Genomic DNA, 22,950 nt, shown 5'->3' with positions numbered 1-22,950 from the left:
CTTATTGTTATTGTGGACAGGTATCGCAGTATATCCTGTGTTCCTAGGAATCCAAAGCCAAGTGTTAGTGGATTCTAGAGGCAGATAGCTTGATAAGGGTAGAGTCCAGGATCTGAGAGTCTGGATAAGGGCACCAACAAAGTTCAGTTATGGTGCTCCTTCAAGCACTGGTCAAAGCCCACTGCATTTGGCAGAACAGAACAGACTGCAGGTTCAGCTGACAGATGCTGTGCACCCCACTGCTTCAGACTAAGCGCCCCAGGAGTAACTGGAGGTAGACAGAACCATCTGAGCTGGTCTGGAGGTTATTTGGAACACGTAGGAGCAAACAGAACCGAAGTAACAGGAAAATAGAATGTCAGAAAGCTGCAGATGCGTCTAGGGAATCAGAAAGGCTTGGCTTGAACAGAGGGTGGACCCAGAAAGAGAGGGTCAGACCAAAATAAGGTCCAGGTCAGACTGAAGGGCTTGCAATTCCAGCTGAAGCTTTCAGACTTTATCCCATAAATGTCAAGCAGCTTTAATGAGAAAGTTATCTTCTAATCCATTAATGTATGAGGGATCTCAGGTAAGGCTCCCTGGAAGCAGATTCTCAGGTGAGGATTGTTGTTCAACAAGTTTATTGCCAACCTCCACTCAGAAGAGTAGAATGTGGGAGCAGGATGTGGAGCACTAGGAAGAGTGTGGTCTCACTGGCATAAGTTTCTTTGTAATCTGAGGGAAGCTCTGAGACACAGAATACAGGACAGACTTATCCCGCCTTAGAGCAAATGACCTCTATTGCTCATTGGCCAAGGTTGAGCAAGAGATATAAAAGTTTGTTAATGCTTCTGTAGCAAAGTCCCACAGACTGGGTGCCTTCTGCAAAAGACGTGTGTCCTCTTCTCAGGTCTGGAGGCTGAAAGGGCAAGATTGAGGTGTTGATAGGGTTGGTTCCTTCTGTGGGCCTCAGGAAGGATCTGTCCCAGGCCTCTTTCCTTGGCTTATAAATGACCATCTCTTCCTTGTGCCTTCACCACATCTTCCCCATACAGTCTGTGTCCAAATTTCCTCTGAAGAAGACACCAGTCATACTGGATTAGAGCCCATCCAAATCACCACACTTTAACCCCATTCCCTCTGTAGAGACCCTGCCTCCATTTTGATGCCCTGGGGATTCTGGAGATTAGACGGCAACATAGGAATTTGGGCAATGGGAAACAGGTCACCCCATAATGGGGATGGAATGTCTCCCTTCTGGCCAAGGGCAGTTCTCAGGGAAAGGGCCAACTGTGAGCGTCAGCAGTAGTGGGGAGGGTGCCGGCTTAGAGAAGACCTCTCCAGACCCTAATAAACACACCCACACTCTGCAGGCTGCTTTCAAGAAGCACCTCACTTTTTCTCAGCATCTCTGAAAACCTCCCCATCCTGCAGGTGTGCAGCTCTAACTCCTGCCTGCTCTGCTGCCACAGAGGTCAGGAGAACATTATGCCTGCCCAGGACCTGCTCTTCTGTGTGCACTCCTGAGCTTGCAACTATGATGACTCCCACATCAGTTTTTCCTTTTTCTTTAACTTTCTCCTTGCAGAGAAGTTTTTCTGAATATTTATTTTTAACTCAGGAATCTTAAATGTTGGAGAGAACTTATGACATATTGTGGAATGGGATAACCTGTGCTTAGAATTCAAAAGCCATTTCTAGAAGCCATAATAGGCCACCAGAGCTCCTACTGACCAACTTTCCTCCCCTGCCAGTAGAGACAACATTGAAAAAAATGTTGGACAGGCCAAGTGTGTCGGTGCACGCCTATAACCCAGGCAACTCAGGAGGCTGAGGCAGGAGGATTCCAAATTAGCCTAGACAATTTAACAAGACCCTGTATCAAAATAAAATAAAAAGGGCTAGGGATGCAGTCAGTGGTACAGCATCCCTGGGTTCAATACCCAGTATCAGGAGGAAAAAAAAAAATCTAGTGCCCTGTGGTTGTGTGCTGAGATCAGATTGCTAATATGGAACAAGTATGAATTACAAAAAACAGCACTGGCCTATGTGAAATTGTTTCTTAAGGACTCTGGATGTGATGAGATGCAGAGAAGACAGGAGCTCACCTGGGCTGAGGTCATGAGGGAGTGTGGGTGTGTTTATTAGGGTCTGTCTTTAGGCAAGAAGTGGAGTGGCTTTCACTTCTACCACTACCTCCCATGGTTAATGATTCAGGATTTCTCTGTGTTTTTCTCCTGTCAGGTTTTCATAGAGAAGCAGAAAGGAGAAATCCTAGGAGTTGTGATTGTGGAGTCTGGCTGGGGATCCATCCTACCAACCGTGATCATAGCCAACATGATGCATGGAGGCCCCGCAGAGAAGTCGGGGAAGCTGAACATTGGGGACCAGATTATGTCCATTAATGGCACCAGCCTGGTGGGCCTGCCTCTGTCCACCTGCCAGAGCATTATCAAGGTACCCAGACCTGGGAAAAATCTTTTCTGCTAATCAACCCAAAATGACATGAAGTGTAACTGCTATCTAATCATTAACATTTACAAATGTATTCTAAGTGTCAGGCACCAAGGAAGGCACATACAAAAAAGGCTTGTGCTCGGGGCTGGGGCTGGGGCTCAGCAGTAGTGCACTTGCCAGGCCTGTGCGAGGCACTGGGTTTGATTCTCTGCACTACATATAAATAAAAATAAAAGGTCTAAAAACAAAATTATATATATAATATGCTTGTTCTCAGGCATCTCATTATTTAGTATTTATAAGCTCCTCCTATTTACAAGTCATTTTTAGATCAGGGATAGTATATTTGGCTCACTAACAGCCACTGCAGGCATCACTAATCAATCACAACCCTCTCTCAGTATGCCTAGACTCAGCCTCAGCAGCCTCAGCTCAGTAATCCAGACAGTCCCTTAGAGTGAAGTCAGATGTACTTGAGATGATTTACCAACTCTGTTAAGAATTATGGGAATGATAAACCAGGCATGGTGGCACACACCTACAGTCCCAGAGCCACTTGGGAGGCTGTGGTGGGAGGATCTTAAGTTCAAGACTAGCCTGTGTAACTTAGCAATACACTGTCTCATAATAAAAAATAAAATAAAAATAAAAAATAAATAAAAACAGAAAGGGCTAGAGATTAAGCTCAGTGGTAGAGCACCCCCAGGTTCAACCCCCATTGCCACAGAAAGAAAAAAGAAGACCCTAGAAATGCTTCAAACCTGAAGCCACTGACACAGGCAAGTGTCTTTCCCAGAGCCTAATGGCTAATTGCCGTAAGGAGGAAACTGTTATAGTCCATGGAGTCCTCTTCATACATGAACATAATGACTTCTCATTCAGCCTGAACTTATACCGTTACATAAAGCTAAGAAGAGCTACTTAAGTGAAAATTAAATGTGAATACTTAAGGAAAAGAAATTAGATTTTCTTCTTAACAATGAAGCATCCATGTGTAGTCTTCAACACTGATACTTGCTGATCGCATGGCCAGCATGACAGGAAGTATTCCTCCTATGAACCCCAAATAGTTCTGTACCATTAGCTAGAACATAGCTCTAGGGGATGAATTAATGCAGTCATTACAATCGTCCTTCTGAGCATAAAAACAGAACACAAAAGCCAACATCCTCATCTAAGAGGGTGGGGGTGCGAGTAGAGGGTGCAGTTGAGTGTTTACCACCAGGGTCAGTGCTTTTGTGCTTTTGCTTTTTTTTTTTTTTTTTTACGTTTTTTGTAGAGGAGCACAATACCTTTATACATTACGTTTATTTTATTTATTTATTTATTTATTTAAAATATTTCTTTTTTAGTTGTAGTTGGGCACAATACCTTTATTTTATTTATTTATTTTTATGTGGTGCTGAGGATCGAACCCAGCGCCTCACATGTGCTAGGCGAGCACTCTACCACTGAGCCACAACCCCTGCCCTATATTTATTTATTTTGATGTGGTGCTGATGATGGAACTCAGTATCTCACGCGTGCTAGGTAAATGCTTTACAACTGAGCCACAACGCAGCCCCAGTGCTACTTTGCTACTTTTAATGAATAAATTCTGCCTCTTCTTTAATGTATAGCCCTGTATCCTTTAATCATAGGGATAAATTCTGAAAAATGCATCATTAGGCAACTGTCATTTTGCAAACATCATAGAAAACCTACACAAACCCAGGTCAGTCGCTAGATGTAACCTTTTTTTAACCTTTATTTTATTTATTTATTTTTTAATTTTTTTTGTAATTATGGATGGACAGAATGCCTTTATTTTATTTATTTTTACGTGGTACTGAGGATCAAACCCAATGCTTCACACATGCTAGGCAAGCACTCTGCCACTGACCTACAGCCCCAATCTCTAGATCTGGCCTCTTGATGCAAACAAGAGCTGTGGTAATCACCAACTCTGAGGCCGCTATTGGCATCACATACCATACTGTTTTATAATAAACCTTGTTTTTTTAAGTAAGTATACTCCAGTGACAAAAGTATAGCATAGTAAATGCATGAACCAGTACTGCAGTCATTGATCAGGCATTATTACTGTACATAAGTGTGTGCTGTATTTGTACATGACTGGCCCTGATGTAGGCGTGTTTACACCAGCATCTCCAAACACATCAGGAATGAGTTGTGCTACAACCTTAGGACAGACACCATATCATTAGGCAATAGGAATTTTTCATCTCCTTTATAATCTTTTGGGGCTATCATGATATACGCAGTCTGTGATTGACTAAAACATCATTATGTGGCACATGACTAGACATTAAAGATTAAGATTAGAGACTCTTCTCTGAACATGAATATTCAGACATGTTTCATTGGGCCTCTAGTAGGTGCTGAGCTGAGCAATGAAGATACTAGATGACAATATGTATGTGGAGGATAATTTCAGTGATCCTAGCAACATAGAGGTAAAAGATTTGCCAGCATTTAGAGGAGGGAAAATTTTATACAACAATATTTAAATTCACTTTGAGGGAGTAAAACCTAAGTTGTTAGCAAAAGGGAACCGTGACCTTTGGAAGTCCCTGTTTCCAAAGTGGGCTAGAATCAGGGGGTGAGGCATGAGTCTGGCCTGTGAGAACTGATCTGGTGTTACCATGGTAACATGGAAAAGCAGCAAGTGGCCAGGGTTAGGAAGGCAGCATCAATCCACATTGATATCTCCCTCTTCCCCATGAATAAGTTTCTTATTAAACACCTTGTTTGCATGTACAAGAATCACAAGGGACTATGAGACCCAAAGACACCACAGACAAAATCTCCACCTGGGGACTTGGTCTAGCAGGGAGAAATGACAGGACTGAAGGCCCCAGTGATCAAGTGTTGTGTGCTGTTGTTGTAAAGAGTGTGCATGGATTAATGCACTGAACTCTCACAACAGCCTTCTGTGGGGCAGGTACGTTTGTTTAACCCATTGGACAAGTTAGGAATCTGAGGCACAGAAAGGTGACCACATGGTCATTATGGAACATGGTCACTTAGCCACTGGATAGCCTCTTTCCAGTAGTTTGTTCAAGTGCTAGATCCAAGACCCTCAGCCAAGGATGATGTTGCACACCTCAGAAGGCCTGGAGACAGTCTCAGTTGTCATAAGGGGGAGGAAGGTGCTACAGGCATCCAGTCGGTAGAGACTAGAGATGCTGCCAAACACTGAAATTCTCAGGACAATCCCGCAGGGGACTGGGTTGTGGCTCAGTGGTAGAGTGCTTCCCTAGCATGTGTGTGGCACTGGGTTCGATCCCCAGCACTACGTAAAAATAAACAAATAAAATAAAGGTGTTGTGTCCATCTACAATTTAAAAAAATTTTTTTAAATGAAGAAAAAAAGAATAACTTTATGTCTGGAAAGGTTTAAGGAGGGGCAAGAAGAAAGGGATATTCTAGACTACATATGTCCCATGAAGTGCATTTGTTGAAGCCCTAATCTCCATGTTATGGCCTTAGAAGGTATGCCCTTTAGGAGGTAACTAGGTCATAAGGGTAGAACCCTTGAGAAAGGGATCTTTAAAAAGGGATCATTTTCCTTATGAAAAGGGCCCCAGAGAGCTCTTTTGCTTTCTTTATCCAGTTGAGGATATGAGGAGAATCAGCAACAGGCAGAGGGCCCTCTTAGGACCGCCCACAAGGATGATGGCTGACACCTGGTTCACGTGAGTCATCTGAGACCCCGAAGGCACAGACACTTGCCCAGGGCCCACCAAATGGCCAGTGAGTCCTAACCCTCCCTGCCAGTCTCCAAAGGACACAGACTGTATGAGGGGCTTGTGAGACTTGGCACCTCTGCTGCCACCTGGAGACTCCGCTTCTGTCATACAGATCCCTGCCGCAAGGTGAAAGGGAAGCTTCTGGGAATACAGCTACCCAAGCAGCTTCCTGGGGGGAGGGTTTGTTTGAGTAGCTGAACTTAAATGTCTGTAAGTGGAGTCTCCATGGATTCAGAAAATTAAAAGACCATGCAACGATGAAAGAGATGTAGCTGCTGGAGATGGAGAGTAAGAAAACCACTGCCTTGTGGCTCTGCTCAGCAAAGAAGCACTGGGCAGGAAGCCCCAGTTAGACTCCACGGAGCTTGCACAGTGCCCCAGAACACACAACCTTGTTGGATGGGAAAATGAGATGGCCCATCTGTGGCCTCGCCCGGCTGGGGGGAAATGCTAATCACTGATAACAGCTAGAATTGCCAGTACCACACAGACTGACTTCAAGTGGGTTTATTACTATTTTATTAGTTCCCTAGACAGCACCCGCTTCTTGCCTGCACCTTGACAGCTGAAGGCACTGCCCTCACCACCCTTCATTGCCACTGCAGGGCACTATCTGGGCTTTTGGTGCTTGGTGATCCCATTTCAGTAGGTCTCGGTGCCCTCTGCAGCTGCAACTCCAGTGCTTCTCAAACTAATGTGGGTCGCACAGCAAGCTGGTTAAAATGCAAGTTTTGATTTGGTAGGTCTCAAGTGGGGTTCTGCCTTTTTCACAAGCTCCCAGGGATGGTCATATCGCCTACCTTCAGACCACACTTTGAGGAAGAGGAGTTTAAAGCAGTGTGTTGACCTCCTCTGCCCCCAGACACAGAAAGAATAGATTTCTAGAGTGGAGTTACAGATATCAAACTATCTGTTTTCCTGGCTCTTATTTCTCTGTTATAATTCATTCCTGAAGCATAATTATTGGTAGGTGAAGCAGGCTAGCATCTTCTCTGCTCATGCTATTGCCCTCTGGATTTTTGTTCTTTTTGAAACTAGAGCACCGTTTCCCTTTCCTTCTATAGGATCATGGTTCTGCTCTCCTGTTGCTATAGAAACCATTCTGGCTTCTCTTTCCTCCCCTCCTCCCTGCCCTTCCTCTCCCACCCTATTTCTTAATTTACTGCACCATTCCACTGTTGTCATGGGGATGAAATGACCGTTTATTTAATTGGCACCTCCAATAAAATGGCAGCTCAGAAATCTAAGTTAATGGGACCCAACTTGAAACATTGATTAGGAATAGCAGAGCAAAGGCATGGTCTGGTTATTTCAAATTGCCATTTCTCTAAGCCTCATCTTGCAGCACATTTTCCCCAATCTTGAAATTCTTTCACTGAGGGACTGAGCAGGCATCTTAAATCAATTCACATAAAAGGAAAGAACTCACCAGAGGAATGTGAATTTTTTTTTTTTGTAACATTAAGAAAATAGGATCACTCTCCTGCTTTTCAGTATGTTCTGTAGTTTTCTGTATCACACAAGCACACCTAAATAATTCCAGTGGTTAATATTTAATCCCAGTTTATTTATTTAATCCTCATTAATCCCAGTGTAAACATTTAAGGCCGATGCTTATCTGAGGTTATGATTCTAATAGGCTCCCGTCTTAGCCTTCTTACCTCTCGTTTCTTGCCCCTTTCCTGATCTCCAGGAGGCCCAGAGATGGCTTATTCTACCCAGGACCTAACACATTTCTTGGCACATAAAAAAAAATTATGGGCCACTTTCTAAGTCAGTGGTCAGTGAGATACATGCATGAATGACATTAAGCCGCCCTTCACCATACCCGGCCCCAAAGAAGAAAAGACCTAATTCCCTGAAGAAGAAACCTAATTTTAATGTGAGAGAATAGATTGTTTTTAATTATAAGGGTTGAGATTTTTTGTTGCAGCCTGGGGCATTCAGAAAACCACACAGGAAAAGGGGTGAAGGCATAGAAACTGAAAGTGGCAGAACCTTCTGTGAGCTTCACCATTTGTTGGGAAAATTAGGAAACTGAGGCAGCAGAAAGATAGAGCACCGCACCCAAGATCCCGCTGTTGGTGGCAGAGCACAGCTGGAACCCAGGCCTGAAACCACCACAGTCCTCCTCACCTGGCCCACCCATCCACTAGGAGCAAACAGACAACTTCCATGCCCCTCATGGATGTGGATGATGGGACTGTTGTCTTGCAGAAAACCCGGATCCTTTGCAGTCTTTTCCACCTGAGAAAACCACTCTTGGCTTATTCCATTGCTCCACTTTGAAAATACCATTTTCTTAACCAGTGTATTTCCCTAAAATGTTCCCAAACCCCCAGGACACACTGATGACAGCAGCATGCATATGAACACCAAGTCACATGGTACAGGGACACCACAAGCTGAAGGGCACTCATTGGAAGGCTCATGTCCCCCTGGATACAGCAATTCAGAGCACTGAGGGAACAGAAGCTGAAGATGAGGAAACAGAGTCCCATTCATACATTGAGGGAACCATCTTGGTGTCACTTAAAAGGCACAGGAAATCCAGGGGAAGGACTACGAGGACCATGAGCCCAGAATAACTTGGAAAGTGACCTAAAAATACAGCCCTAATTCAAGACTGGAATAAGATTTGAGGGCATAGGGTTTTTTCCTTCTTTTGCTATCCTTGGCTACATGGTTGAGCAAGGCTTAATCATGAAGGACACTCTCCAGTTTTATATGTAGGAGAAAGTACTTTGGGTTCTGAAAGCAGACCTGGGTTAAAGTTGGCTGTGTGTGAACTTGGGTGAGTCACTTAGTATCTCTGAGCCTCAAGTTCCTCTTCTATAAAACTGAGATAGCTGCCAGACAGAAAGGGAGATTAAATAAGGCAATTCCTGTGACTCTCCAGGTATTTCTGGGCAAGAACTAGTGCTCAGTGACAGGTGGTTGGTATTGATATGGCTCAGCTGCTTCCACTACTGGGCTGGGGTTTGGTGCAGCAGGATCCAGGGGGTGCTCACACCTGGTTCAACACCAGAGATGGCTACCCAGGGACCAGGCTGAACAGACATCCACCTTTCCCCAACCTTGCTAGTACCTGCTTCTATGGAGCATATAGACCTCAGGTATGAAGCCTAAATTGACATCTTTGGGTCTAATCACCTCTTAAAGAAATTAAGTCTCGTGGGCACAATTGAGGCCAGTGTTTGCCATGGTCTACACCAGTTCTTAAGATTAAATGTATACTTTGGGGTGAACAGAAAACACTGCTGTAGTTGGAGGCCCTGCTGTCCCCCCACCTCCAATCTTCCAGAGCAGAGGTATGGGAGGTCTTGTTAATGCAAAGTCTGATTCAGTAGGTCTGGAGTGGAGCCCCAAATCCTAACACATGGCCAAGTGTCACTGATGCTGTTAGCATGGGCCTGGAGATCCACTGGTTATATCCTTGTCAGTCAGATATAGAAAGCCAGATGACCAGTGGCACAAGATCCCCTAACTACCCACTGACCTAAAGCAAAACATGTGTGGCTCTCTTCTGGTATAGGAGTAGCAAGTCACACCCTTGCCACCATTCTGCCTGGGCTGAAGTTCTCCTAACCCCACTTTCACCTCCTGGCTGGAAGGTGTTTGTGAGGTAGGTAGAGGCCCGAGCAGGGATCTGCAGTTCTGGTCCTGACCTCATGGAGCCCTTGGAGTAGCCCTTCGTGTCCATGTGTCCATTCTCATCTACAAAATATGAATATGAGTTTTGACCTCCCACAGAAAAATGTTCGTAGCAGCCATGAAATTTGCATATTTCCATTTACAGGATACAAGGCAAATGGTCCCTGTCTATAGAAATTTCATGGATTATGTCATCCTTCTCCCCAGACTGATCCTTGCACCTCACCTGTGGAGTGAACAAGCTGGTCCCCTTGTGAACTGATGGGGAACTGTCTCTAATGGGCACCATGGGCATGGGTAAAGCCAGCCTTGTCCCTGAATCCCTAGCTCTGCCTGGTGCAGAGGTTCCCACCCACCCCAAGTACTGCCTGTTAGGAGCCACTTCTCCCCTTCAACCCTGGCCCTTTGGAGAAGAGGGACTGTGGCTGACCTTGAGTGGCTTCCTAATCAACTCAAGCTGGGGTCAGGTCCAGCAGGAGCTTCCCACTCCCAGCTCAGACCTCCCCTACCTCTGCTCTGAAGCTTGGGGGTGGGGGAACAGCAGGGCCTCCAACCACAACAGTGTTTTCTGTTTACCCCAAAGTGCAAAAAATTTTCTCTGTGCACTAGAACTTAAAACATACTGGGGAGCTCCTGCTTTGGGCCACCCTATCTATGCACACGTGAGCAAGCAGGAGTTGGGTGAGGCAGGTTTAAACCAGGCAGAGCTGAAAGGTGGGCATAATTTTAGGGTTGATTATATCTGCCTGGCACCTTTCTCTTGGATGAAGCTGACAAGTGGGTGGTTGGGCCTGAGGGAGGCACTTGGAGCTCTGTGCTGGTGGTCTAAAGCAGATGCTCCTGCAGAGGGGAGAGTGCCTGTCACAGCTCTGAGTGTGACAGAGTCTAGCCTGAGCTCACCTTAAACCACAGTGGGGTGGAGGAAGCTCCACTCAGATTGAGACCCGTTTCCTTTTCCTCCTCAAAGACTAGCTTTCCTTCCACGTTCCATTCTAACAGAGGAAGGGCTCTGTGGTCTAGGGTCATGAAACCCTGACCTTTGTGTCTTTCCTCCTCTCATCTCCCTCAGCACCCACCCTAAAGCCCTCCCCAGGAGATGGAGACCAATGGCAGCCCCAATTGCTGTGGGAATGTCCATAAACCATAAAAATCTCCAACAGCTGAGAGGATGGGGAAAGGAGAGAAAACAGTCCCCATGCACCTGCTATGAATGAGACGTCCTTTGTTAGGAGTCACTGCTCGAGCTTGGGACTCCATTTCCCACTCCTCTCTCTCCTGACCAGACAGAGGGTGCATCCTTCATCTTTCAAGCCAGAAAGCCCATGTAACATTTTTTCTCATAGTTGCACTTCCATCGGGTCCTTGAACACAGTCCATTTCCCAAAATGAAGATTCTGCCCACTTGACTCTGATCTCTGCCTGGGTTGAAAGAGCTCCATTTGAGCCCTACTGTTTCCTCCCCTGGGGTGATAAGGCCTCCAGAGCACAGGACTGGAGCACGCACTCCCAGGCGTCCTAGAGCGGCTTCGACCTTGGATGCTGTTTGCTCTTATTTGTTCTGCCTGCCTCAGGGGTCACCATATCCACTGTATACTATTCTTGTTTAAGGGCTTAAAGAATCAGTCCCGAGTCAAGCTGAATATCGTGAGGTGCCCTCCAGTGACCACGGTATTAATCAGAAGACCAGACCTTCGCTACCAGCTGGGTTTCAGCGTCCAGAACGGAATTGTAAGTGCAACTCGCTTCACACACTTTTCCAAATGTTGACAAAAACATAGCCATGTTCTGTTTTTGTTTCTTGTTTTATTTTTTCCCCCCAGCTAGTCCATTCCCCAAAAGCAGCCCTAAGGGAAGGAGATAAATGGATAAAGACCCACTCAGCTCCTTCTTTGGGTAGATTTCCTTTGAGCAGAGAATTCTGTGCCATTCTACGTGGGAAGAGACAGGCCCTGGAGCAGAGTTTGGCAAAGAGGCCCTCCAGCTGCTCCCCTGGTAGCTGGGATGTCCCCGCCAAGGGCTGCCTCCTCCCTGGGATTGCAGCTATCTTCGTGGCTGTACTCAGAGCCCCTGCTGAACTGCCACACTCCCAAGGACAGGGCAGAGAGAGCTGCTCACTCAGCTTCAAGCTCCCCAGGGGTCCAGGGTGCACCCCAGGCCAAAATCCCTGCCCAGGGCTGTTGTGCAAGATTGATCTGTGCTTAGCCCAGTCACCGTTTTAGCCTGAATTAGCTTTAGGAATGGAGTATTTTTAATCACTTGACTGTCTGCCTTAAATAGTACTTCCTTATGTTTTCTTTTTTTATTGTGGTAAAATATATATGATCAAAAATTTACAGCTAACAATTTAAGTGGCAGTAAATACATTTACAGTGTTTTACAGCCGTTGCCAACTAGCTGTATCCCTTCCTTCATCCCAAACAAACTGTCCTCAATAATACTCCTTTATGCCCTGGTTTGCCTTGTTCTGTATTCACAGTAACTCCGGGCTGTGGTGGCAATGGTCTCCATCTGTAACCTTGCCTTCATGGGTTTTGGATGGAACTGCCCTCTCTTTGGATTTATCTTTCTCAACATAAGGACCCTGTTCTTTTTACACGCTTCCCTTAACTTTCAATTAAGAGTCCTTCAGTAATTAAAATTTCATTCCAAGTATGTTGTAAGGTTTAGAAATAACCTTGAAATTCCCAATTGGAGTTGAAATTTCCAGCCCTGTTTCCTGTGGTCTCTGTATCTCAGTAGCCTGGCTTGCCTGTTAGAGGAACCAGGGTTACTCCTCAGAGGTTTGGTCTGATGTCATCCCTTTACCTGTTTATGCTTGTTTGCTTTGTTCATATTTGAGTAATGTTAAAAGCTGGCACTGGGGATGTAGCTTAGGGGTACAGCATTTGTGTAGCATGTGCAAGACCCCAGGGTTGAATTTCCCAGCACCACAAAAAAAGAAAGGTTGCTCAGATATTAACAATGGGTTGCTTAGTGTGAGAGGGAGGGAGGGACAGCTACACCCTGTAGCTCTAGAAACCTCATTTGCCAGCAACCAGGAGCCTCTATCCACTGCCTGGTTGCACAATACCAAGTTTGAACATGGTTGCAGAGCTTGGAAAGCAGAAAGGTGCCTCCCCACTACAACTGGCCATACTTTGGAATACAAAGTGGAGTGGCTCATGCAGTTGACCCTATAAAACAGGCTGCTAACTTTAAACAGTTCCATGTTTGAGCCCACTTGTGACTCTGGAAATGCTAACCTGTGCTACACAGGCTGACAGTCTGAAACACTAGCACCCAGGTGACAGGCCCAGGCAGCTCTTGTCACCTAGGCCCAGAGGATTAACTTTTTCCCAATCAATCCCACCAAATATGCTTGGAAGACTTAATTCTTAGATTCAGCTTGTCGTGAAATCCAGCAAACTACATGAACAAGGTGGCCATGTCAACCTACAGAACCTATTTCCTGTGAAAATATTCTAAGAGATTTAAATACCCTCAGCCTAGCTACATCTGCTTCTCAGAGATGTGCATGCTGGGGGATAAGGGTCCCAGGGAAGAGAGTCTTTTGACCCCATGGAGATCTGAGACATGATGCTGCCCACAAGGAGTAACCTGGTGTTTGGCTCTGGTAGATCTGCAGCCTCATGCGAGGGGGAATAGCTGAGAGGGGAGGCGTCCGCGTGGGACATCGGATCATTGAAATCAACGGACAGAGCGTTGTGGCCACCCCGCACGAGAAGATAGTCCACATCCTCTCCAATGCTGTTGGGGAGGTAGGAGGGAGGCTCGGGCTGGGGAAGGGGCTGAGGGAGCCATCTGGTACCCCTTGCATCCTGCTGACCCTGATCCCCATAGTCCTTCCAGGGACCTTCCTATGTGTCCCTTCCCCTCAATACCTGGAACCATCTTAGACCTAAAGTTGAACCCATTGTCGAAGAGGTTGTCTGAGGGCTCCCCCACAACATGAAGTCAAGTCACCACTCACCTTCTCTTCCACACACAGAGTGGCAGTTTTCCTGTTGGTGGCTTCCCAAGTTTTCTCCATTTTCCCCCATTATTCTCTGCAAATGTGCTTGGCAGACCTAACCCTTAGAGTCAAGCTGCACCCACACAGTGGCTCTCCTGAAGCCCTGGCTGCGGGTCCGAGGCTAATTGGCTGTTGCTTTCTTAATGCCAAGGGTGGAAAGGAGACAGGAGCCGTGAAGCCGAATCACTTTCCTTCCATTTGAAAGGTTCTCTGTCTTGCCAAGGACTGATCAGAATGAAAATATTGGACTGGGAAAATAAGCCTTCTCTGGTTTCCTTTGTTAACTTCACATCACCCCTGAGCATTACAGAAAGCCTGTGGGTTCTGTTCTTCCTGGGCCACTCTGGGTCCGGTCCCTGTTGGGGTGGGTACCCTGGAAGCCCCTCCCTGGAGGAGGCTTCGTCTCTCCCCTCCGCTCCATGCTCACATGCGTTTCTGCCCTCAGATCCACATGAAGACGATGCCAGCGGCCATGTACAGACTGCTGACGGCCCAGGAGCAGCCCGTTTACATCTGAGCGTGCCTGGCTCGCCCTCGCCGAGGCTTGCATGGAGGACTCTCCTCATCGTGGTTGTGTTTCTGTGCTGCATCCGTGTGTCCGCTGAGACATTTTCCTCTCGCGCCCAGCATTTGGTCTTACACAGGAAGAGAAGAATCCGCAAGGACCTCTTTGCTCTCTCTCTCTCCAGTTTGCTTCCCCCCCCCTTAAAATCAGGAAAGTTTTGTATGTGCTCCCTTGAGGATAAATAACAGCCCTCGTCCATCAGGGATATGCCCAGGGCCATCTTATAGGACCTTCAAGGGTCCCAAGGTGGCTCTCACTGCCCAAGGGGGATCATCCTACCCCAAGAGGCACAGACTGCTTAGAAGGAACTCCCAGGGGCAGTGCAGATGCTCCCTCAGCAGTGCCTAAAACTCACTTGCTGATCTCTGCTCTCTTCCTATCTCTTGACAGGAATGAGGCAGGAACAGGGACCATCCCACATCAAAGGTATGCACTGTCCACCATGCAGTTGGGGCCCCCTATGTTATCTCCACCCAGAATTTCTGAGCCAACCTGCAACCTCTTTCATAGGTAGTTTTAGTTTCTACATATACATGTGGTCTAATACAGGCCTCCTCACATAAGGATAAAGGGAGAAGTGACAGCCTTGGATAGGCTGCCCTGGCACTGCAGAGCGCGGCAATTCACCAGGCAACTGAAGCTCTGCCAGGTGCCCTGAAGTCACTGGTCAGTAGATAATGCAGGCAGGTGCCATCTGCCTCTCCGTATATTACACACACACGCTCTCACAGTATCTCACATGCATATTGCCCTGCCCTGCTCTCTACCACCAGGAAGGCAAGCTAAAAATCTGGCACACAGAGCCCCTGGAAACCCACAGCCCCTCTCTGGGAGACCCCTTGCCCTGGCAGGGGGTCAGGCATGCAGAGTCCAATCAGCCCTGTCCTGAGAGAGATGCCGTCTCTGGCTGAGGCCTGGCCCTCCTGATACCACTTGACTGAAAGTGTCTTCTCGGACTCCCCCACCCCTGTACACATGGGGGCGGGGAAGGGAGGTAGGGAAAGGAGGCAGGGAAGGGAGGCTGGGAAGGCTGTACTATCCTCCTAGAAGAGAGTGATGGCATGTTTCTGGGCCCCAGGTGAGACCAACCTCCTAGTCATCAGGACCACCAGGCAGGATGTGATACCTGAAAGGCCAGAATAGCCCATAAACCACAAAATTAAGGGGTCAGTAATGACCTCAGATTATGCCCAAGAATCCCCAAATGTGTTCTGGAAATATCTCCCTGCCTGGTGGGTCTGAGGGAGCTTTCAGCTGGTGTGGAATGTCGTGTTTGCATCAGGTGCCCCACACTTCTGGGTTCTGTCTCAGTTCAGTGTGGATGTTTTAGTAATATTATTCTGAGCCAGTTTTCACTTATTCTTGGTCCAAAGAGCTTTTTTCTTTCTTTTTTTTTCATGTGGGGTGTGACTTGGTTTTGTTTTCGTTTTGTTTCATTCATGACCTCAGTAGAGACAGGGGAAGAAAAACTAATATATTTTGTAATATTAATATAACCCCTGTTCTCTGCATCTGGGATATTTATGTTGTGTCTGTGGAAATAGGAATTCAGTGATCAAATGTTAGGTAGGATGTATTTATCTAGAGAACAGAGGGATTTAAGGGAGAAAAGTGATCATAACAAGTTTAGAAATATGAGACTTCAGCCAGAGAACAATGTCATCCAACCTCCTGGACTTCCTGGACTTTGAGTTTTCTGAATTAAGAATCAGAAAATCCAAATGTTTGAAAGAAGTCAGCAGCTGAAGTCTCTGTTTTACTGTAATAAAAAAGCCCCAATGAAGGGTGGCCACCGGCTGCCCCCAAGTCCTATATAGGCAGGAGCTGCTACTGCTGTGGGGCACTGGCTGGGTGGGGCCATGGGAGCCAGGATGGGTGATCTAGGACCCTGGACTTGTTTAAAGGATGCTTAACAGAATGCTGCCAGGTGACAAGCCCAAGGTCAACCCACCATAAACGTGAGGATCAGGAACCCCAGTCCTAATTCTATTTGCCTTTCCTAAAATAATCAAATTTCAGAGAGTCTAGTATTATAATTAAATACTAAAGAGTCAGCAGTCCATCTCTGCCATGCCAGAAGAGACAGTGGGTAGAACAAGAATGAAGCATTATCAACATTTCAGACAGCAGAAGCCTTGGAAAATCATTGGAAGGGCTCTTGCCAGTCTGTCCCCAGGGTGGCCCCTTGGGGCACCTGCCCAAGCTCCTAGATAGGACCAGAGAGACCTGCCTGCAATTGGCCCGGGATGGGAACTCCAGGAGCACATCCCTGCCCAACCCCTAAGTAATTACAGTGAAGTATCTTCATCCTAAGGAGAGAGAAAGAGAAAATACTTTCTATTCCTATTGCACAAAAAATGTTGGAAACTTCAAGAGGTGCTGAAAAGCCAATTTGTAAGCTCTTCTAGAGGACTCACGTATTTTAGCATAAGAGTAAGAGTATTTCTGCATCACTTTCTGTTGTGCTAATCAATGTGGTTCCTCACACCCGAGTGGAAGCTGTTGGAGCTTGGTACAGGCCCGCCTCGCTGAAATGTGTTCTTCCTCTGCTAACATCAGCCTACCTGTGGTTAGCCTCAGAAATGGGATCTCAAGTGTTAGTCACTCTGTGTCCGAAAGTCCCAAAAGAGGTGGTGGTCTCTTTCCCTTCTGACATCCCATGTGTGTGTAGTTACATGTGTAAATATCTCAGCACCCACATAGCAGGGATGATGTACGTGCAGAGCAGCCTGTCCCCAAAATGCAAGGCACAAAATTACCCTAGCCACTCTGGCCACTGTGCTGGGACAGGCTAGTGATTCAGCTTTGGGGACAGGCTCCCAGATTCACCTGTTCCTCCTGGTCTTCCCAGGATGCACCAAAATCCACCCTGCCTCTGCCTTCTCCAATGGGGACTTTTCAGGGAGCCACCCACCATCAGCCTTGGGTCATGAGAGGAAGAAACCCCCCAAACCAATGCCTGAAGCCCATTTCCCAGGGGATCCCCTCCTCCCTCTCCAGAGTGCGCTCAGCAGGGGTAGAGCACATCCCAGGGCACCTTGTCCCTGTGCACAGGCTTGCTTTCTGAACATTGCCCATCAACACTGGCCTTCAGGGAGTCCAGAGTAACCTACTACCTCCCCCATTGCTCCTCCTCCCTCTACACCCCCACCACACCCAACGCTCCCTGTGGCAAGCTAATGAAAACCCACCCACCTGCAGAGCCCTTCCTGGGTCTCTCCACCCATTGGTGTGGCCATTACCAATGTTTACAACCAAGGGCCGCCTCGTCCTGATGTATCAACTCTCACCTTCACCAGGCTACTTGTTGGTTAGTTTCACCTCCGTCAGCTCCTTCCCTGCTGGAGTCCACTTGAGCACTCAACCCTTGATTTTATTTCCCCCTCCATCAAGGCAGTGTGTGAGGACCGTGTGGGAATGAAATCTCTTGTACATACTTAGCACAGCACCTAGAGTATGAACTTGTACTCCCGTTCAGTAAAGAGGGTGCATAGAGCTTACTGTAAAGCGTCGGGAGAAGTATTGTATTTGTAACAATATCGTTCTTTGTATACACAAAACTCAATGATCTCTATATATAAATATAAATAAATATATAAATAAAATATATCTACACGTGAGCCTGGAATGTTGACACCGCACACCCACTGAATGTATTTCCTCTTGACAGTCTGGTCACCGGTCCTGGCCCTCCCTCCCCTTCTCTGTACCGTGGCCGCAGTTGTCTGGTTTGGGGTTGTGATGTATTTAATGTGCTATCTCCTTTATTTAACTGAACGCTAATGTCTGTATAAGAGTTGCTGCAACAATAAACAAGAACTTCATCTCTTGGCCCCGCTGAGTGTCTTATTGTTTCAGGACAGGTACAGACCTTGTTGGGGAGGATCATGTCTTTTCCCTAATAGGCCACCTCCTGCCCACTGTGACTACAGGGTCTTGCTGCCCGGAGTCCAGGCTTTTGTTCTGTGAAGCTGACCTGGTTATAAACAGAAAAGGCTATGTTTGCCTGTTGGGCTGATCCTCCCTGGTACTGTCAGCCCCCTATGAGTACACTGTGAACAAGAGAAGGACCCTCTGGATTTCACACTTTGTATCCTTGAGGGAAGTGAAACAGGAATTAATTCCCCTCTCCTCAACCCCCACAGAAACCTCTAGTGAAGGGAGGGAGGGTCTGTTAAGGGCCTGAGACCTGAGTGGTAGATAGTGGAAAACGGTACCCTGGAGACCCATTGGAAGGTTCTGTGAGAAAGTTCTGAAAGATTTTCAAAAGAATTGTTCTTTGTAATTCTACTTTTCAAACTTCAGCAGCATGACCTTCCTGTATGCTGGAGGTGCTAACAGTATCCAGCCCTCTTTCTAAAGCAGAATACTCTTCACAATTTTTCTCTGAGACTATCATTGCCCCCCAAAACTTGACACAGACCCGTAGGTTCTGTGCATTGGAATTGCCAGAAGCCCTGGGAAAGGGCTCCACCTGGGAGGTGGACGCTGGGCATTGTACAGTGGTCCTGTGGCAGCCTCCTGTGGTCCAGCTCCAGAGGACCTATATTAGTCTGTTTTGTATTTTTATAACAAAATACATGAGGCTGGAAAACTTATACAGAGGTTTAGGAAGGAGAGCAAAACAGTTGTACAGTAAGGCCCCCCAACCGTCATCTCCCCACAGAAACATCTATTTAAACAGTTATGCACATACAAAATTGCCTTCACAAGAGCTAAGGAAATCCGATGAGAGATTGCAGTACCTGGTTTTAACACAAGAGACACCCTGAAGAAAGCAGGAAGGAAAGGGTTGGTTATGTCACCATCCTTCAACTTTAAGCAGCACAACATGGAAAGAGATGCCTCCCACTTGGGAGAAGGAGAGAAAATTAACTGTAGGCCTTAGACTTGAAATCCAGAGTCCCCATGGCCCCTGCCTGTGGACATTAGCCTGGTGGCCAAGGGATTGCCTCCATGATCCCTCCTACATCTCTGGCAACACATATAAAGCAAGACTCCAACTACAGGGAAGTAAGCATGGGACTTTGCCTTGGACCCCACCCAGTAAGGCAGGTGAAACAACATCAGGGAGATCCCAATGGCTCCTGTCCCCAGACTAGTGCCCGCAGAGAGAGGGAGAGTCTGGACCCACACTAGTGCCAGGCAGAGATCAGAAGCCCCAGGAGGATGGGCTTATAGTGCAGCCCAGCATCACCTCTACCTGTCTGCTGCAGTCTTGGGCCAACGAGTACACCAGATCAGCAGACAGGCTGTAGCAAAATGGGCTTTGGTCCTGTCCTTGTACTGCCCTGGTTTCAGGGGACAATGGGCTCTGGGTATGATCCTGAGTACTGATATGGTTGCTCTTCCTATTCCTACCCCAAACCCAGGCAGCACAATATTGAGAGTTGTTATCCCATGGAGAGAAGAAGGAGTTAGGCACAAGTCACTGCTCAGGAGACTAAGACTGGACCCTCTATGTGAGGCCTAGAACTGGACAGAATTCTGCAATGCCTGATCACAGGTTGGTACCTGTGGATGAGGTGTTTGGGCCCACCCCACACCAAGCAGAGACTTACAAAAATACACAGCCCTTTTTATGCACTCCCCCATTCCATCCCAAACAACACAGCAACTGCAGATTTGTGACAGACTTGGGCGGGTGGCATCTTCTAAGGCTAGAACAGTGACAATACATCAACCTCAGACTCCTGATGAACATGAGTTTTGGTGCCATCTGATGCTGTGGCAGTGACCATAGGCTCAGAGAAAATAAGTACCCTGCTTAACTTGTCACCACCAGACCTAACCTGCAAGAAATAGCCAAAGGGAATTCTTCAAACTGAAAGAAAGATGTGAATAAAGAAAAAAAAAAGTAGGAAGGTATAAAGCTCACTAGTAAGAGTAACACAAATTCAGAATGTCCAAACATGATGGATAAACCCTTTATATTTTTAGTAATACTGAAAAACAACAATTACATTAACATGTTAAGAGATAGGCAATATAACAAGTTGTAAAATGGGATGTCAGAAATTCCAAATGGAGGAAGGAACTGAATGCAAAGATAAAGTTTTTATTAGTATTTTTTACTTTTTTCTTTTTCCATCTTTACAATCAAAATTAACTTGCTATCATTGTGAAATAGCTTGTTATAATCAAAAAATGTTTTTTTCTAAGCCTGGTGGTAAACACAGTGCAAAAATCTACCAAAAGACACAACAAAAGTAAATAATCAGGGGCTGGGGTCGTGGCTCAGTGGTAAAGCGCTCATCTAGCATGCATGAGGCACTGGGCTCGATCCTCAGCACCACATAAATATAAAAGTATTGTGTCCACCTAAAAAAAAAAAACTAAAAATAAATATTTTTTAAAAATAAGTAATCAAAACACACTACTAGAGAAAAATCACTTGGCCACACAAGACTAAAGGGGAATAAACTACAAACTGAACACACATACACACAAAAAAAAAAAAAAAAAAAGAAGAAGAAGAAAGAAAGAAAAAAGAAACCTAAAATAAGAAAATAAGTACCAAGTAAATGTCTTTTTAGGTATTCTATAGTCGGATCTCAATTTTTTTATTTATTTTTATTCTAATTTGTTATATATGACAGCAGAATGCATTACAATTAATATTTCACATATAGAGCACAATTTTTCATATCTCTTGTTGTATACAAAGTATATTCACACCATTCCTGTCTTCATACATGTACTTAGGGTAATGATGTCCATCTCATTCCAGCATCTTTCTACCTCCAAGCCCCCTCCTTTGCCCTCCTACCTCTTTGCCCTATCTAGAGTTGTATTCCTCCCATGCTCCCGCTCCCTACCCTACCATGAATCAGCCTCTTTATATTAGAGAAAACATTTGGCAACCGGTTTTTTGAGATTGGCTAACTTCACTTAGCATTATATTCTCCCCTGGGTCTTAATTCTTAATTCATTCTTTCACTGTGTTTTTGCTTGGTGAATTTAATCCATTTACATTTAAGGTGATTATTGATGTATGTGGTCTTCCTCTACCTGTAAAGACACATATAGACTGAAAGTAAAGAAATGGAAAAAGATATTCATGAAAGTAGAATCCAAAAGAAATCAGGAGTAACCATATTTAAATAAAATAGACTTCACATGCAGTAAAAAGAGACAAGGAAGTTCATTATATAATGATATATAATGATAAAGTAGACTTTTCAGCCAGAGGAAATAATGATTATAAACACACCCAATATTAGAGCATCTAAATATATAGAGCGAATTTCAGTAGACCTAAGGGAGAGAGAGACAGACTCCAGAGAGAAAATCAGGGAGAAAAAAAAAAAAGAAGAGGAGGAAAAACCACATTTTAGAGACCAACAGTTCTACCAGCAGCTGCAGAATATACATTCTCAACAGCATATGAAACACTCTTCAGGACAGATCACATGAAAGGTGTTGAGAGCCACAGCCAAGGGGCCCCAGCAAACTTCCAGCTGCCAACTGATTGGCTCCTCTGCAGTGATGCTCATTGGGCTGTTTCTCTGCCCTTTCAGACCAGGGAGCTGCTCATTGGGGGACTTTTTTGGCTCCACCCATGCAACCCAGCCAATCGGCCTCAAGAGCAGGAGGAATGGGGGAGGTGGAGAGGCTTGTGGGAAGCCTGTGGTGGCAGTTGGGCTCTGAGGTTTTCCTGAGGAGCTGTTTTGTTTGGCTTGTGTGGTTCTAAAAATAAAGTTCGTTTCTTTTGACAAGTGGCTCCTGAATTGTGCCCAGCCACACTGCGGCAAAAGGCCACAAGACAAGTCCCCTCCCCCCCACACACACACACAAAATGAAATTGAAATCATATCAAATATCTTTTCTGACAAAATTTTAATGAAATTAAAAATTATACAAATAGATGGAAATCTAACAATATATTCTCAATATTCAATGAAGAAATTTAGAAAATTTAAAACGTTTTTAAAAAGTGACAGTGGGGGCTGGGGTTGTGGCTCAGTGGTAGAGTGCTTGCCTAGCATGCAGGGGACACTGGGTTCAATCTCCAGCACCACATAAATGTAAAATAAAGACATTGTGTCCACCTAAAACTAAAAAAATATTAAAAAAATATTTTTTTAAAAAAGTGACAGTGGACACACAACATACCAGAACCTATGGAACACAGGAAAGGCAGCACTAAAAGCAAAGTTTATAGTAACCTATTATTTATTCCTCCAGGAAAAGGGAAAAAAGCCAAACCAAAATTAGTAGAAGGAAAGAAATAAAGGCTAGAGCAGAAATAAATGAAAGACTAAAAGCAAAATGTTGACAAAACAAAGAGGTGGTCTTTCAAAAATAGAGAAAAATTGGCAAACCCCTAGCTAGACTAAGAAAAAGAGGGAAGGCTCAAATAAAAGCAGAGAAAGGAAAGAAATACAACCGACATCACAGAAATATGAGGGATCATTAGAGACTTATTATGCACAACTATATGTCAGCAAATTTGTCAGCCTAAGAGAAACTGGCAAATTCCTGGACATAAACAACTTAACAAGATTGATGCAAAGAGACAGAAATAACTG

The 22,950-nt window shown here is 45.6% G+C and overlaps 1 protein-coding gene across 2 annotated transcripts in view; it reads left to right on the top strand.

Annotated features, from left to right (window-relative positions):
- Apba1 (amyloid beta precursor protein binding family A member 1) overlaps positions 1 to 18,250 on the top strand; it is a 214,378-nt gene extending 196,128 nt beyond the window's left edge. For both annotated transcript variants that reach the window (XM_015492908.2, XM_048806871.1), the window contains 4 exons: positions 2,224 to 2,436; positions 11,451 to 11,570; positions 13,460 to 13,600; positions 14,300 to 18,250. In XM_015492908.2, coding sequence (XP_015348394.1) covers positions 2,224 to 2,436; positions 11,451 to 11,570; positions 13,460 to 13,600; positions 14,300 to 14,371 — 546 coding nt within the window. In that variant the 3' untranslated portion in view covers positions 14,372 to 18,250. The remainder of the gene's footprint in view (positions 1 to 2,223; positions 2,437 to 11,450; positions 11,571 to 13,459; positions 13,601 to 14,299) is intronic.
- The last annotated feature ends 4,700 nt before the right edge of the window (positions 18,251 to 22,950 follow it).

The sequence above is a fragment of the Marmota marmota genome, unplaced genomic scaffold, assembly GCF_001458135.2.
Source record: "Marmota marmota marmota unplaced genomic scaffold, marMar, whole genome shotgun sequence".
NCBI lineage: Eukaryota > Metazoa > Chordata > Mammalia > Rodentia > Sciuridae > Marmota > Marmota marmota.
The sequence above is the reverse complement of the archived record's forward strand: the minus strand, read 5'-3'. Positions and strand labels throughout refer to the sequence as shown.